Genomic DNA, 15,059 nt, shown 5'->3' on the forward strand with positions numbered 1-15,059 from the left:
GACTGTCGGGGCTGGTGGGGCTCGCTGCGTTTGTGGATTCCTTCCACAGACGGAGGCTCAGTCCTGTCATGTTGCTCCAGCCCCTGCTGAACCCCCGAGAGCTTCTCTCTGCTCTGTGGATCCCATCGCCATGGCAACGCACCAGTTTCACCCTCTCCTCCCTCTCTGATCTCTCTCTCTCTGATCTCGCTCTCTCTGATCTCGCTCTCTCTTTCGTTCTCTTGCTCTCTCTCTCTGGGCTCCCTGTGCACTTCAAGGTCTCAGTCTAGGAAGCTGAGATACCTCTCCTCCAGGCACATCGGAAATAAGTCTGCCTGCAACAAAGGCAAATGTTGCTGACGCAATGCATCTACGCTGAAAGTGAAACAGCGCTAGAAACATGACTCTGATTACAGCATGTCCCTCGCTATTCAACTGTCTTCCTAATGATCTTCGCTGTAGCCAAGGTTACGTCCTACATTTTCGCTATCAAAGTAGATTTTCACCTAGGAAATAAAAACAACCACTACAACAACAACAACAGCCACCACCATCCCAGTGTGACTGCAGTCTGGAGGACGTCTGCCCAGGTGGATTAAAGGATGATTAGAGGATTTGCCATTCATCCCTGTCAGCACAGCTCCTCATCCTCCCCCGGACAGCCAGCTCCCCCTTCACCCTCTCCTGCTACGCTCTCCTACTCCCCCCCCCCCCCCTCCCCACACACACACAACCTTTCTGGCCACATCGCTCACCGCACACAGGCTGTGTTCTGAGCCCAGCACGGCTTCACCTTAGCACGCCGGCTTATTAGTAATCCAACAAAAATGTCACAGGTCTGCTTGATACCTTGGTGCTCTGAGAATTTACACATGCATATGAGATCTGTGCTTGTTAGCATGGCTAATCTTGATTAGGGAGATATAGCGCCACGGGGGGAGCGGGAGATTGAGAGGCCATGGACACCCTCAGAGGATCCTAACCCTTCCTTCATCACAGCTTGTCTTACAACCACACACCTCCCAGCACACAGGATCAACCAATCACTGCGCTCGATGCTGCCGCCGCCCCCTCCAATGTGTGCGCTCAGTTTGTTGCGGCGCGTTTGGACTCCCACATTCAGTCTCATTACACAAACATCCAGCAGTGCATAAAGCAGATTAATAATATCAAAGCACATCTGTGCTCTTTGGTGGTGGAGTAAATCTTTTAGCGAAACACTCTCGCTTCAAGAATGAGATGATCTAATGAGCGCTAATGCACACCTGGAGTGCTGGGTCACCGGGAACAGATTAGCCAAGGTGACGTGTGGTGACAGATGATCTGCCTTGTGTGGGACATGTCTTCTTTCTTTTCTTCTGTAAACGTATTCCTTATTGTTGTTGCATGTCTTGATTGTTGTGTTTTATATATTTTGGTCAACCTCGTTTAAAAAAAAATGTGCTACATAAAGATTGATTGATTGTTTGACAGGAGAGGAGGGCGTACTTACCTCTGGGCCCTGCTCCTGCACATGACAGGACTCGCTGTCTCCCTCGGAGAAGGACCCGGACTCGTCGCTGGAGTTGGTGCCGTACGACTGCTCGCACTTGATCTTGGGGCGCGCCTGGCTGAAGAGGGTGTCGCCCCCCACGCCGGGCTCCGGCGGGTCGGCGGTGATGCAGCGCGTCACGTTGGAGCTCGGCGAGGAGGAGAACTCGAACTGGGGCAGGCTGCAGGGCGAGCCCCCGCTCCCGTCCTCCGCGTACGAGTAGGAGGAGCAGGAGCTGGAGGTCCGCGTCCGCGTCTCAGACGGCGGAGACCGCGGGCACACCTTGATGGGCACGGGGCAGCTGGTGTTGGGCCTGGGCCGGCAGGGGATGGGGGCCTCGGCCGGGGTGGTGCTGGGCGAGTAGGTCTGGGAGCTGGGGAGAGACTGGCTGGCCCCGGCCCACAGGCCCTTTGGAGGGTGCTCAGAGAGGCCCGCCTCCAGGGAGTTCCCTCCGGGGTAGGAATGCGCCGGGGTTCCCAGGCGGTCACAAGCCCCTGAGGAGAAGATGACGCTCCGGCGGTCCAGCTCCACTTCCTGTTTGCAGACGCCGTCGCAGGAGGCGGACTTGAGGGACAGCCCGGTGGGGAAGCCGTCCACCTCTTTAGGGGAGGGAACAGGCAGGGCCTGCTCCCCAGAGAAAGGCCTGAAGTCTTTATGATCTCCCTGAGTGGTTCCTTTGTCTTGTGGACAGGCGAGTCTGTTAGCAAACAGCCGCTGTGACGTGTCAGGCAGGGCCTGCGGGTCCCCCCCTTTCTTGAAGAAGGCGCGCAGGCAGGAAGGGGACTTGTTGCTCTTGGCTCGGTCGGCCAGCACAGGGCTGTCCATCTCCATGGCAGTCACGTCGTCCTTGTCTTGGCTGTCCCGCTCGTCTCCAGACAGGCACAGCGAGATGGCTTCGTCCTCAGCCCGAGGCTCCACTTTGATCTGGGCTGCAGGCAGCCCGCTCTGCCCTCGCACCGCACCGCTGCCAACCCCGACGCCTTCTTTTAATGTGCTTGGGAAACCTGAGGTACTGGTGTGTGAGGTGTCGTTATTGTGCTTGTTGCAGGCCCACTGGTACTTCCTGTATTTGGGGCAGCGCGGGTGGTCAGAGGCGCCGTGCCTGTCGAAGTCGGCCGCTACACGCTCCTCCTCCGGGCGCCGCAGGGAGGCCAGGGCGTCTCCGCGGCGACGCGGCCTGGGGGACGTGGCCTTGGCGCTCTCCGACTGCATGCTCTCGTCCTCCGAGTGGTTGACGTCCGGCGCCCCCTTGCGGCACAGCAGCAGCCCGTCCTCCTCGCTGCGGAGCTGAGCCTCCAGGAAGCGAAAACACGAGTCTTCCAGGTTGTGCATGCGCAGGAACTGGGCACAGCGGATGACTTCCTGGATGTTTTCTCTGCTGAGTAACAGCTTAGCAGTGTAGGCAAACTGCAACAATGGGGCGAATCCTCTGGCAGTGACCTGTGAAAAAACAGGGAAATTGCCAGCATTACCATCAGCACTGTCGTTGTTCAGAGTCCTTGGAGTGTGCTGAGACAAGCCGACAGCTCTAACCATCATAAACAAACACTGTAAAGTACCAGTTAATCTTTTATCGGGTCAGCACTGAACTTTCTATGCAGCGGTAAATAAAACCCAGGGGTGCTGTCTGTCTGCCTGCCTGCCTGTCTGGGTGTCTGGTCTCTGCTTGTGTGTCCACCCAACATTTTCATAACAATAACCATTTGGATATTCCTTTCACCCCAAAGTCTAACACAGTCCACCCCCTTCCCCGACCCAGGGCCCAGCCCCGGCCCCGACCCAGGGCCCAGCCCCTGCCCCGACCCAGGGCCCAGCCCCGGCCCCTGCCCCACCTCCGACCAGTGTTGACAGACACACGTCTAGTGGTGTGGTAATACATGTTTGTGTGGATCCCCGCTTCTGCAGCCTCACCCTGTGTTGCTGAGCTGGGTGAAGCGTGTTTGCAGTGTGTGCAGCCTAATGGGTTGTAAGACTGCGGCTTATCCTTATTGCTGCCATGTGGAGTAGGATGAGAGAGCAGGGGAAGCCATCCATTTGGACTTAATGCTAGATAATTAGGTAAACTCCTGAGCCCGGGCAGGCTAGGCCGCCCTCTGCTACTGTTGTTGCTGAGCAGAGACGGAAGAGAAAGGAGATGGTTTACAGTTCTGTCTGGTGTTCAGAGACCGCGGTGCACTGTGCAATCCTATGCATATAGCACACACACACAAACACACACACACTCTGCTTTACTACAGACACATTTATTCCGGTGAGACTCTGTAGGAATGTGATCAAACCGCACAGAAGCAAGGTTCACGGCTCACACGCTGTAGCACAATAGCTTCACTTTGAATCTGGGAAGGCGTGGATGGTTGGACAAAGCGTCTTTTCAGAGCCTGAGCGATGTAAAGTCCTCCTCATCAAGACCTAACAGGCGCTCGCATGTATGAAAGGTGTAGCCCAGTGGGTTTTTAATGAGAGCCATGTTTACTGATAGTTTAGTTTCTATTGTGTGTGGGAACAACACAAGATGAATTACCTCTAGGTGTGCTGGCAGACTACTCTCTCACACCTCCCTCCCTCTCTCTCTCTCCCTCTCTCTCTCTCACACACACACACACACACACTCTCCCCCGTGCAAGTCATACAGCCATCGTGTCTAGCAGTTCCCGTACTCCATGCCAGACACCCTGCCTGTAAAACACCCTGCTAGTTTTTCCCCCCTCAAAAATCCAGCTCCCAAAACCACTGAAATCTGCTTTGTGGTTTTTCTGTTTGGAAAAACAAGCAGGCTTGAGGTCATGTGATCCAGCCTCGACAGAACAGGAGACTTTCTACATCAACCCAACAGGATGGACCAGGATTACTGTGGACACGTTACTGCATGTTATGGTTGCATATGTACAAGCACGCCTCATTAGCAGTCAGCATCCTGGAGATTTATGATGATACACCCTAGTGTATGAACACATGAGTGTTCTGTGGGCTCAATCTCTTTGCACTCTGCTGCTTTTTTTTCCTTTAATCATGTTGAATTAACGATTAAGCTAATATTAGTAAAGACGAGTCGTATTTTAAGCATAGGTTCAATCTTTGTTGTTAGAATTCAAAAGATAACCCACCATCAAAACAGATGTGTGCTATGCAGAAAACCCCCCGTGTGTTTACACATTAATTCAAACCTGCTGTGTTCCCTGTTTAGATGTATCCATTTATCCAGCACAGGGTTGACTGGAGGACAGAGATACCCACTGTCTGAGTCTGTGGATGTCTTCCAAGGCAGAACCGCATGTTCTGAGAAGCCAAGTCTACATGCTGCAGCTGTACAGCCTGCATCTATCCGGTACGACAGACAGCCAGTCAGCCAGCCAACCAGCCAGCCAACCAGCCAGCCAACCAGCCAGCCAGCCAGCCAGCCAGCCAGCCAACCCAGGCACAGCTCCCTCTACGGTTCCGGCAGCCCAGCTCCAATCCGTCATTGTTGAGCGAAACCTGCTGACTCCATATCTGTGTGGGGGGATACTGCATGTGTGTGTGTGTGTGTGTGCTCATACAAGGTGGATGGGTTAGTGTGTGTGTGGTGGGCTGGGGGAGGGGAAAGTCTTTGAGTGGACTATCCACTATTGATGAGCACAGCAACTCTGCTATAGTTCCACAGCGCTGCTCCAGACACACACACACACAAACACACACACACGTAATCCCTACAGAGCAGACAGTGCCCCCAAACAAGGAGCTAGTCTGGGTCAGCTGACTGCTCTGCTCCACCCATTATCCCCCAGCAACCTCCCCTGCAGCTCCTTTCAGGCGCAGGCAGAGCTGATCCAGCCAGGCGGATCTATACAGGTAAAAAAGTGGTCTGGTCTGCTGGGCCGGCACACCCAGAGCTGCTGATCCACACACAGGCTGCTGGGAGAAAGTGCTGAGTGAACCATGGATCTATTTTCAGCTTGTATCAGCAGCAGCTGCCTGCGGGAGCCCATCTTTATGTGCGCCCTGCGCCATATGAGATTACTCCCAGTGTTACAACCAGCACCGCAGCCCTAATGAAGGAGGGAGGGAGGGATCCCAGAGATAAAGAGAGATATATGGGAGAGAGGGAGAGAGAGAAAGAGAGATACATGGTAGAGAGGGAGAGAGAGAAAGAGAGATATATGGGATAGAGGGAGAGAGAGAAAGAGAGATAGATGGTAGAGAGGGAGAGAAAGAGAGATAGATGGTAGAGAGGGAGAGAGAGAAAGAGAGATAGATGGTAGCGAGGGAGAGAGAGAAAGAGAGATAAAGAGGGAGGAAGGAGGTGAAGTGAAGGAATAAGCAAAAACAAAAAAGGAGATGGTGGCAAGACTGAAACATAAAAGGGATCCAGAATGATAGAGTAGGGATAAGAGGAGGATAAGAGGAGGTTTCCTGAACACGAGTACAGACTTTGACATACAAGGCGTACCTTCCCGTTTACTGTATGAATTGTGACAAAAAGACAAATTCATCTAAGTGACAGATCTGGGGCGTTTTGTGCTAACAACGTGGACCTCTGGACCTGGTCTCTCCCTACAGTGTGGCTGGAGAGACCACGCCGTCACTAACAAATCCACCTGGATCATTCTCACGGTTTTGGGAAATCTGCCAAATGTCCTTTCATAAACAACTCTGTTCCCTGTCCCTCTGGGAGATCCATGGTCTTACACCGGCCTTTTGCCTCTCTGTAGTTGAGATGGCAAATTTATGCAAATGTACGCTGGCGAATTTATGCATGTCATGCATTCTAATGAGAACGCCGCATGCATCACAATGGAATGCTTCCCTGCCGGTGCCAAGGAGGAAAATACTCCATCTCCACCGGAGGACACTACAGCCATCGCTGCTTTAACATCAGATTGGCTGAGTAACCTCACATTAACCTCTGGATTCATGAAGGGACAATGAAGAGTCTGAGTCACAGCTCAAATAGGAAACACTTCTACTAGAGGCACAGCCTCCAAGCCTGTTTGACCAGGCCGGACATCAACGGGGAGAGGTAGATACGATGAACTCATCACGAAGATTAAGCTCTCTGGTCAACCTAACGTTTTATTTGTTTATTTATTCATTTCACCTCCGTTAATAACACAGGAAGTCACCCCTGTAGCTAACATGAGTGCATAATCTCACAAACAGCCACACTGTGAGCGGGACCAAAATGTTTTTGCACAGTAACAGCATTAGACAGTCAGACGGTTAGAGTGCTGAGCCGTCTGTAAGTAAACGTCCCTCTGACAGGGGATTAAATCAGATACTGTACTTCCTAATCCTCTGGTAGTGAAGCTTACGGCTGGCGGCCAGACACGGGGGAGGATGTGACCCTGGGCCTTTACGATCAGGACACTCCAGGCCTTCACACTAAAAGCCCCTTCTCGTTCCACTGAGGTCTCTTTGTTTCTGTGGAAACAGACGTGTTCACTGCGACTTCTCCTCAGCTTTCGGACACCCTGGGCGCTGAAGGAGCCCCCACGCCAGCTAATGGCTACTTGTCTGTGCCGAGAGGGTTAAACAAAGAGACCTGTAAACACACCCAGATCACTCGACAGACTCTCCACAGGATAGCACTGGATGGGAGACCCAAGGTGATTCAGTTGCCCATCCAGACAAAGAGCCTCTATCTCACCTGTCAGCTTAGTATCTGAGACATGCCCTTGTAGATCAGAGTACCCCCTGCCTGGACCAGGGGTGTGTGTGTGTGTGTGTGTGTGTGTCTGAGAACACCATCCTTCACAGCAGGGGGTATTATCTTCTCACCTCCGCCCTCCTCTCCCTCCAGGCCCCACCTTCTTTGGGGTGAGTCTGCATGCTCCTGCCATCTGTCTAATAAGCCGGGAACATTTGATAAACAGCGAGGGCCATCAGGAGCCTATGTCAACCGGCTGCCATTTCCTCTCGTCCTGTAAACCCGAAGATGATCAGATCCCGACCCGGCCAACTATCGCTTACGGCTGGGGGGGGACGACACGCATCGTCAATGCCTAGATTTGACCAAGCACATTACTTTTTCTCTCCCCTCCCGTTGCCTGCTAGCTAAACTCTCCCTCTCGCTCTTAACAGTAGGAACTGCTGCAACAAGACTTTCAGACCTGGGTGTTAAATTCAAAGAAATGGGAATGCCGTCTAGGTCCTTTTCTCTTTCCTTCTCTGATGAGATTAACTCATTCAAACCCATTAGTGAGTTTCAAATATTTCCAATGGTCCCCACAGCGTAAGTAATTTTTCTGATACAGTAGATAGCTAGCTTAGTTAGCTGCCGGGCTAAATGACCTAGAATTACACTCGTAGCAACGCTACTACCATGCTAATGTTACTTGCTAGCCTTCTGAAGCCATACTAAAGCGTTTGTGGTGTAGTTTTTGTCTATCGGAAATGTTCAATTTTCGCTGTAGCGCCCACTTTCGAAAACTCACATATGTGACGCTACTCCTCAAGACACCATCTGCGGTCATGACTGAGAGAAAAGCTAACAAACAGGAGGTGGTCTGAGGTGTGTGTGTGTGTGTTCAAACTCCCTCAGTCTGCTGAATCACAGGCTGGCCTCTCCTGTTTGTAAAGAGTCTACCAGAGCAGAGCACAGCTTCCTTCGCCTCCCCCTGCTCTGGTCTGGATTCAATCACACTCCAGTCTGGGTCTTTCCAGGCCAGACAGAGATTTCCCAAGCTGAGGTCAAACAGGAATGCGCAAACAAGTGTAGAGCAAACCAGCAACTGTATGAATGAATATTTGAACGTATTCAGTCCACGCAATCATTTAAATGATCCCAAGTGAATTAGTTTCCTTGTACAATACAAAGGAAAATAGTCACGCTACATCCAGTATAGGAATGAGATCATCCAATGATTTCTTTTATTCCACTTTTTCACAGTGGAGGCTTGTTTGAAGGGGCTTGGGGAGTGTGGAGGTGATGTGACAGCTCAGTCACAGTTTCAGTCAGAGCGAATCAGACTCTTACACCCAGTGTCATCACAAGAGAGATCTGCGATGGGAGCCGACCCTCCATGCCAGCTCCTCTCCAGCGGAGGGCTCTTTGTTTGAGAAACCGCCGCAACAATCACATCGGTGTCACATTGGCCCCCTATGAATCACCCTTTGTCCCTGCTGGCGATTTAAGTGATGTAGAGAAGTGCTCTTATGTGAGTGTAGCCTTCACCTTTTAAAACCTAACCCTGAGTCCCTGATCTTCCTCCCCCTTGCTGGTTAAGGGCAGGGTGGCTGTAGGGAGACAAGACAGGACTGTTTGGTTCTCATGATCAGATTCTCTCTCAACAAAGGCTTGATTAACAAGCTCCCTCTCTGAAACCGCAGTGACATGATGATGATGTCACTAACCTGACACGACCCCCGGAACCTCTGGGGTAACGAGGTCATCTGGGAGGAAAGATGGAGGAAGAGGGAGTGGTTTCAAGAGTCTTTGTTTCACATTTCATCTGTGCTTTTCTCTCTCTCCCTCTCCCTCTCTCTTTCCTGCCCTCTCTCTCCCTCTCTCTTTCCTCCCCTCTCTCTCTCCCTCTCCCTCTCTCTTTCCTCCCCTCTCTCTCTCCCTCTCCCTCTCTCTTTCCTCCCCTCTGTCTCTCTCACTCCCTCTCTCTTTCCTCCCCTCTCTCTCCCTCCCTCTCTCCCCCCTCCCTGTTTCCTCCTTGCATGTGGCAATCATTCCTTTTGTTACACATCGGTGGCATCCTTCAGTAGAGCTTCCTGGCTCCAGGAGCCTGTGTCCCAGAGAGCTCTGCCCAGCTGACCGAGCCTTGGAGGCCCTTGACGCTGCCGCCTGGCTGGGGTCGAAGGCTCTCTGACCGCCCCGGCCCCTCCACACAGACGAGTCTCTCACAGGGCTCAGGTACAGAGAAACGGGCTCTTGTCACTGCAAGTTAGTCAGACCAGCACGACAGGTAAACCTGAGTGATGACTGGAAACGACGGACATTCCTCAATTTGAAGACAGTGCCGTATCTAGACAGGGTGACAGAGATGTTATCTCCTCACAAGGGGACAGAGAAGGCAGAGCCTCACTGGTAATAGCAAAACGTTATCCCAATTTAAAACGTATTCCCTACTTTCATTACATTTATATATTTTTTACACAATTGGAAGTGTACTTAAACTGTACACATTTTGTATATTCACATACTTATTGACAACTTTTAATGTAGAAGCTTCATCATTTCTGCATGATGAACGCACAGTATAATAGTTTAGCGAGGGAACTAGATTAGATTAGGTGCACATTTTTATCACAATAGCTCCAAAGACGTTCCTTTCATCATGTTATGATACGCTGTGTATTTGCTTGGATATGCTTTCCTGTTATCCTGTCATATTTAAAGCAGCAGGATGAAGGGACAAGAGATTTGGTTGGAATCCCAACAAGAGTCACTCTTTCCCTGACACATTACAGAAAGAGGCTCCTGTTGAAAGATGTCACTTTCCACACTCACACATGCACCTGAAACCCCTGCAGCTCTCGGGTTATTCATGGGCAGAAACAGTGAATGAAAGGGATTCTGCTTTGAGGGCTGGGGAGCCTTTCCCTGCAGTAGTTCTCTTGAGTTAGGGAGAGAGAAAAAGCACACAATGCTAATTTTATATAAGACAGAAAGGGACTGATCTCCATGGTGATGCTGATGACTCTTCTCCAGTCGGCGTGGTGACAAAGTCTTTTGACAGGCGTTTCCTTATTAATGCTCGCCCCCTTCTAGGAAGAACAGCTCTCCTTCACACATGTGGTGTTTGCCCCAGTTTTGGCACATGTATGCATGTGTAAGTATGCGTGCGTGCAGACATGTTTGTGCACACTGCGTGTGTGTGTGTGTACGCTCAATTTGAAAGTGAGTGTGTGACATGAATACGTCAGTGGAGAAGTGACGTATGTGTGTGCGGTGGTGGCTAGCTTTGACGGGGTGAGGTAGGAGTTACAGAGGAGGGTGGGGGGAGGGGAGGGGGAGAGAGGGGATGGGAGGGGGAGGTGGGAGAGGGGATGGGAGGGGGAGGTGGGAGAGGGGATGGGAGGGGGAGGTGGGAGAGGGGATGGGAGGGGGAGGTGGGAGAGGGGATGGGAGGGGGAGGTGGGAGAGGGGATGGGAGGGGGAGGTGGGAGAGGGGATGGGAGGGGGAGGTGGGAGAGGGGATGGGAGGGGGAGGTGGGAGAGGGGATGGGAGGGGGAGGTGGGAGAGGGGATGGGAGGGGGAGGTGGGAGAGGGGATGGGAGGGGGAGGTGGGAGAGGGGATGGGAGGGGGAGGTGGGAGAGGGGATGGGAGGGGGAGGTGGGAGAGGGGATGGGAGGGGGAGGTGGGAGAGGGGATGGGAGGGGGAGGTGGGAGAGGGGATGGGAGGGGGAGGGAGGGAGAGGGGATGGGAGGGGAAGGAAGGGAGAGGGGATGGGAGGGGGAGGGGAAGGTGGGAGAGGGGATGGGAGGGGGAGGGTGGGATGGGAGGGGGAGGGGAAGGTGGGAGAGGGGATGGGAGGGGGGGGAGGAAGGTAGAGGGGATGGGAGGGGGAGGGAGGGAGAGGGGATGGGAGGGGGAGGGAGGGAGAGGGGATGGGAGGGGGAGGTGGGAGAGGGGATGGGAGGGGGAGGTGGGAGAGGGGATGGGAGGGGGAGGTGGGAGAGGGGATGGGAGGGGGAGGTGGGAGAGGGGATGGGAGGGGGAGGTGGGAGAGGGGATGGGAGGGGGAGGTGGGAGAGGGGATGGGAGGGGGAGGTGGGAGAGGGGATGGGAGGGGGAGGTGGGAGAGGGGATGGGAGGGGGAGGTGGGAGAGGGGATGGGAGGGGGAGGTGGGAGAGGGGATGGGAGGGGGAGGTGGGAGAGGGGATGGGAGGGGGAGGTGGGAGAGGGGATGGGAGGGGGAGGGAGGGAGAGGGGATGGGAGGGGAAGGAAGGGAGAGGGGATGGGAGGGGGAGGGGAAGGTGGGAGAGGGGATGGGAGGGGGAGGGTGGGATGGGAGGGGGAGGGGAAGGTGGGAGAGGGGATGGGAGGGGGGGGAGGAAGGTAGAGGGGATGGGAGGGGGAGGGAGGGAGAGGGGATGGGAGGGGGAGGGAGGGAGAGGGGATGGGAGGGGGAGGGAGGGAGAGGGGATGGGAGGGGAAGGAAGGGAGAGGGGATGGGAGGGGGAGGGGAAGGTGGGAGAGGGGATGGGAGGGGGAGGGTGGGATGGGAGGGGGAGGGGAAGGTGGGAGAGGGGATGGGAGGGGGGGGAGGAAGGTAGAGGGGATGGGAGGGGGAGGGAGGGAGGGAGAGGGGATGGGAGGGGGAGGGAAGGTGGGAGAGGGGATGGGAGGGGGAGGGAGGGAGAGGGGATGGGAGGGGGAGGGAAGGTGGGAGAGGGGACGGAGGCAGAACAGACGCCAGCAAAAGGGTGATAATTGGCAAACCAGGGCCTCCATTCTCTCACCAGCTCTGTTCCTAGCACCTCTCAAACATCACCACCCCACAGCTATGACTAGCCAAATTAAAACACTGTTAGCAATGTCATCCATCCTCTTTGAGAAGGCAGAACAGACTCTCCAGGCTCGACGGTGAAAAGATCACAGGCATTACAGTGAACAATATTACAGGATAGCTGTTGAAGCCGTGTAAAGAGTCACACCAGAGGTGTGGAATGTGCTGAGACAGGGTGTTGCCGCGTCAGGTACATACCTCCTCTGGTAGGGTAACGACCAACCCATTCTCCGCCTGTCCCACCAGCACCTGCAAGAAGTACTCGCTGCAGGCGGCCAGGACAGCCCTGTGCCCACGGAATTCCTTGCCCTCCGCCAGGATGGTCACATCGCACAGGATATCCTGTTTCCGCTGGCCATTCAGGCACAGGAGGATATTGGTACAATGAACCGTCGACTCATACACATACATGGAGGCTCCAGGATTCTCATCCACGGACATTCCGCCCACGCCCTGGAAATAGAAGCACAACAGAGGGGTGTCAGTTTACAGTGCAGCCCAGCCAGCCAGCACATACCTCTGGGCTGACATCAGCTCACTGCCAGCCCCAGCACAGCCCCATGATTCAACACATAAACCATGACCACCTCCTCCTAGATCCACGGTCTCTCTTCCCCAACATGCGCACGCACATGTGGTCCGACGCTCGTCTGTTAAACCTTACCCCGTTCGAACTCGCAGGCTCTCTCCAGAGCCTCCTATATACAACACACACACACACACACTCTCTCAAACTGTTCAAACCAATTCAAACAATCAAAAAAATATGTAACGCGTAACCAACTTCTTTTCACAGAAACCCTGAAGGGTGTCCCAGAAAGCCCACAGATGTTTGTATCAAGCGAGAGCCACGTGAAGGAAGACTGAAGAACAAAAAAATATCCCCCTCGTCCTCTCTGTGTTGCAGAGGGGATGTGGCGTCTTTACAGGTTTCTTAGTTTAAGCTCCTGGAAGCCTGAAATTTGGCTTTGGTCCTTGAACTGAAGCGCTTCCTCCTCCACATGCACAGTCAGTTGCTCAAGCGTCAAATTCGCAATTTCAAAATATTCTGAATGTTTTTAAACTGTGTGAGTGAAGATAATTGAAAAGACAGGTTTTCTAAAGAGGAACGTCTTTATCTCGGCTTGCACACTTTCTCGGTCTGTGCCGAACGAGAGGCGCTAGTAGAACACTTTGAGCAGAGCTTTATAATAATCAAAGCAAAACAACGTGAACAACAGCTTGGTTTTGGAGCTGTGAAACGAACACATCCAACAGCTCCGGACGTTCCCCCGCTCCCTCCCCCGGTGAGAGCTGAGCTGTATGCCTACGACGTTCTCTTTTAAAAACACACAGGTCCTCAGAAGTCCTGTACTGGGAACTGGAAGTGTTTCCACGAGTAACCCTGCCAAACCATCTCCTCTGTCCCCCCAGCTGTGACAGGAACACAGCTAACTTTCCTCTGAGACTTCATACACTTTGCTACCCTACTTTGTCCAGGGTTGGTTTACCAGACTGCCCTGCTTGACTGTCTGAACACAGAACACTTTGTAAATTCACTGATCAGTTACATTGAACCCTTTTGACCATGAAATGCTTTGAATGACCTTTTGACACTGTGCTTCTTTTGGGAGGTTTGGCTCCAGTCAGGTAGTAGATCCTGTTTCTTGTATCCTCCAGCTCACTACTTCAGAGGGGAAGCCCCCCCCCTCTTCTCCCGTGTCAAAATGGAGACTTCACTCAAGCAAATGGAAACATCTCCACAGAAATAGAAAAGCGCTGTAATCCAAGTGGAAGTGGACAGGGTAAGATAGTGGAGGAGTCTTATTTAAGACGCAGGTGGACTTGAGTTACCGATTAAGCTTCAGGTCATCATTTTAGCTCATGTTGAACATGTCAAGTCAAAGATGTCATGGACGTCTTCCTCTAATGTTCTCCGTTAGCGATTGCCTGTCAGTCTGACTCACTTGATGAATGGACTGCTCAGCTAGCTTGTCACTGCAGGTATTAATAAACAAATCTAATGTTGACGTGACTGCCTGTAGTGGCTATCGCTGGGTCCAGACTCCTAACCCTGCTTCTGCATGACAGGACCACTGTGGGGGCAGTTTTGGAACCACTCTGGTCTGGACAGACCAATTATTGTTTAGGTCTTATGATTTCCAACAAAACATGTTATTGTTGTCTTGGTTGGATAATGAGCTGTCTTCCAAGAATAATGTTTCCAGATGTGGTTGTAAGGTTCACAACCATCCAAACATGCTATTTCTGCTCTGGAATGTGCATTTTGCCCTGCTAGGATTTTAGGATGTCTTTTCACAGTAGAGGAAAAATAAAAGGATGATCTAGTAAACGCAAACACCCACACCCACAGACACACTCACAGACACACGCACCACAAAATAGATGGTTACGGTTGCATTCTGATTAGAATTGCTGAGGGATGCAAAACTTGGCAGTCGTCATTTTTTTTGTTCCGTCTTTCAAGGGGATATTTTTCTACAGCAGCTTTTTTTCATTCTTTTTTCTACAAGCGATGCAGCTAACCGGCTTTGTGACTACACTCCCTGCTCTGATCAAAAGCGCAGTGTGTTGATGAATTTTCGACACTTGTCAACCGGGCTGACTGGAGGGCTCTAGCAGCTCGTTCCCCCGGAGCGACGAAGCTGATCTGAGGGAGGCTGATTAACAAAACTAATATGGCTGGAGATGTTAGCGCCCCTCTCCCTGCGGTACCTATCATGCCTGAGTAGGGAGTGTAGATGTCTGCTGCAGGTCTGCTTAGCCCAATGTTAACCCAGCTCTGCCCTGATGTATGTGTAACAGACGTGGTAACCAGCGCGACCACTACCAGCTACGACAACGAAAAACTAGCGATTCGTTGGCGCGGGTGGCCTGGCTGTATACATACCTGATGAGTAAGTTTAACCGACCGACACCGGCTACATATGCGCACGTGTGTCACTGTGCGGGCACAAATAATCTGCTAGCAGCACACACAACCACATACTATATTCACACATTCCCTTCTTTATATCTCCGTGATTGCAGCTTGCCACGATGGCCTTCCCGTTTGAATGGAGTCGGAGAGAATGGTGACTACTGTTTCATTACTATTAATATTTCATC

At 52.6% G+C, this 15,059-nt stretch overlaps 1 protein-coding gene across 1 annotated transcript in view; it reads right to left on the reverse strand.

Annotated features, from left to right (window-relative positions):
* The window catches only part of bach2b (BTB and CNC homology 1, basic leucine zipper transcription factor 2b), a 66,838-nt gene that overhangs the window by 10,589 nt on the left and 41,190 nt on the right, over positions 1–15,059 (reverse strand). The window contains exons 2-3 of the mRNA XM_062468278.1: positions 12,150–12,404; positions 1,472–2,950 (exon numbers count right to left, since the gene is read on the reverse strand). Of these exons, the coding sequence (XP_062324262.1) occupies positions 1,472–2,950; positions 12,150–12,392 (1,722 nt within the window). The 5' untranslated portion in view covers positions 12,393–12,404. The remainder of the gene's footprint in view (positions 1–1,471; positions 2,951–12,149; positions 12,405–15,059) is intronic.

Source organism: Osmerus eperlanus, chromosome 8 (genome assembly GCF_963692335.1).
Source record: "Osmerus eperlanus chromosome 8, fOsmEpe2.1, whole genome shotgun sequence".
In the NCBI taxonomy this organism is placed as follows: domain Eukaryota; kingdom Metazoa; phylum Chordata; class Actinopteri; order Osmeriformes; family Osmeridae; genus Osmerus; species Osmerus eperlanus.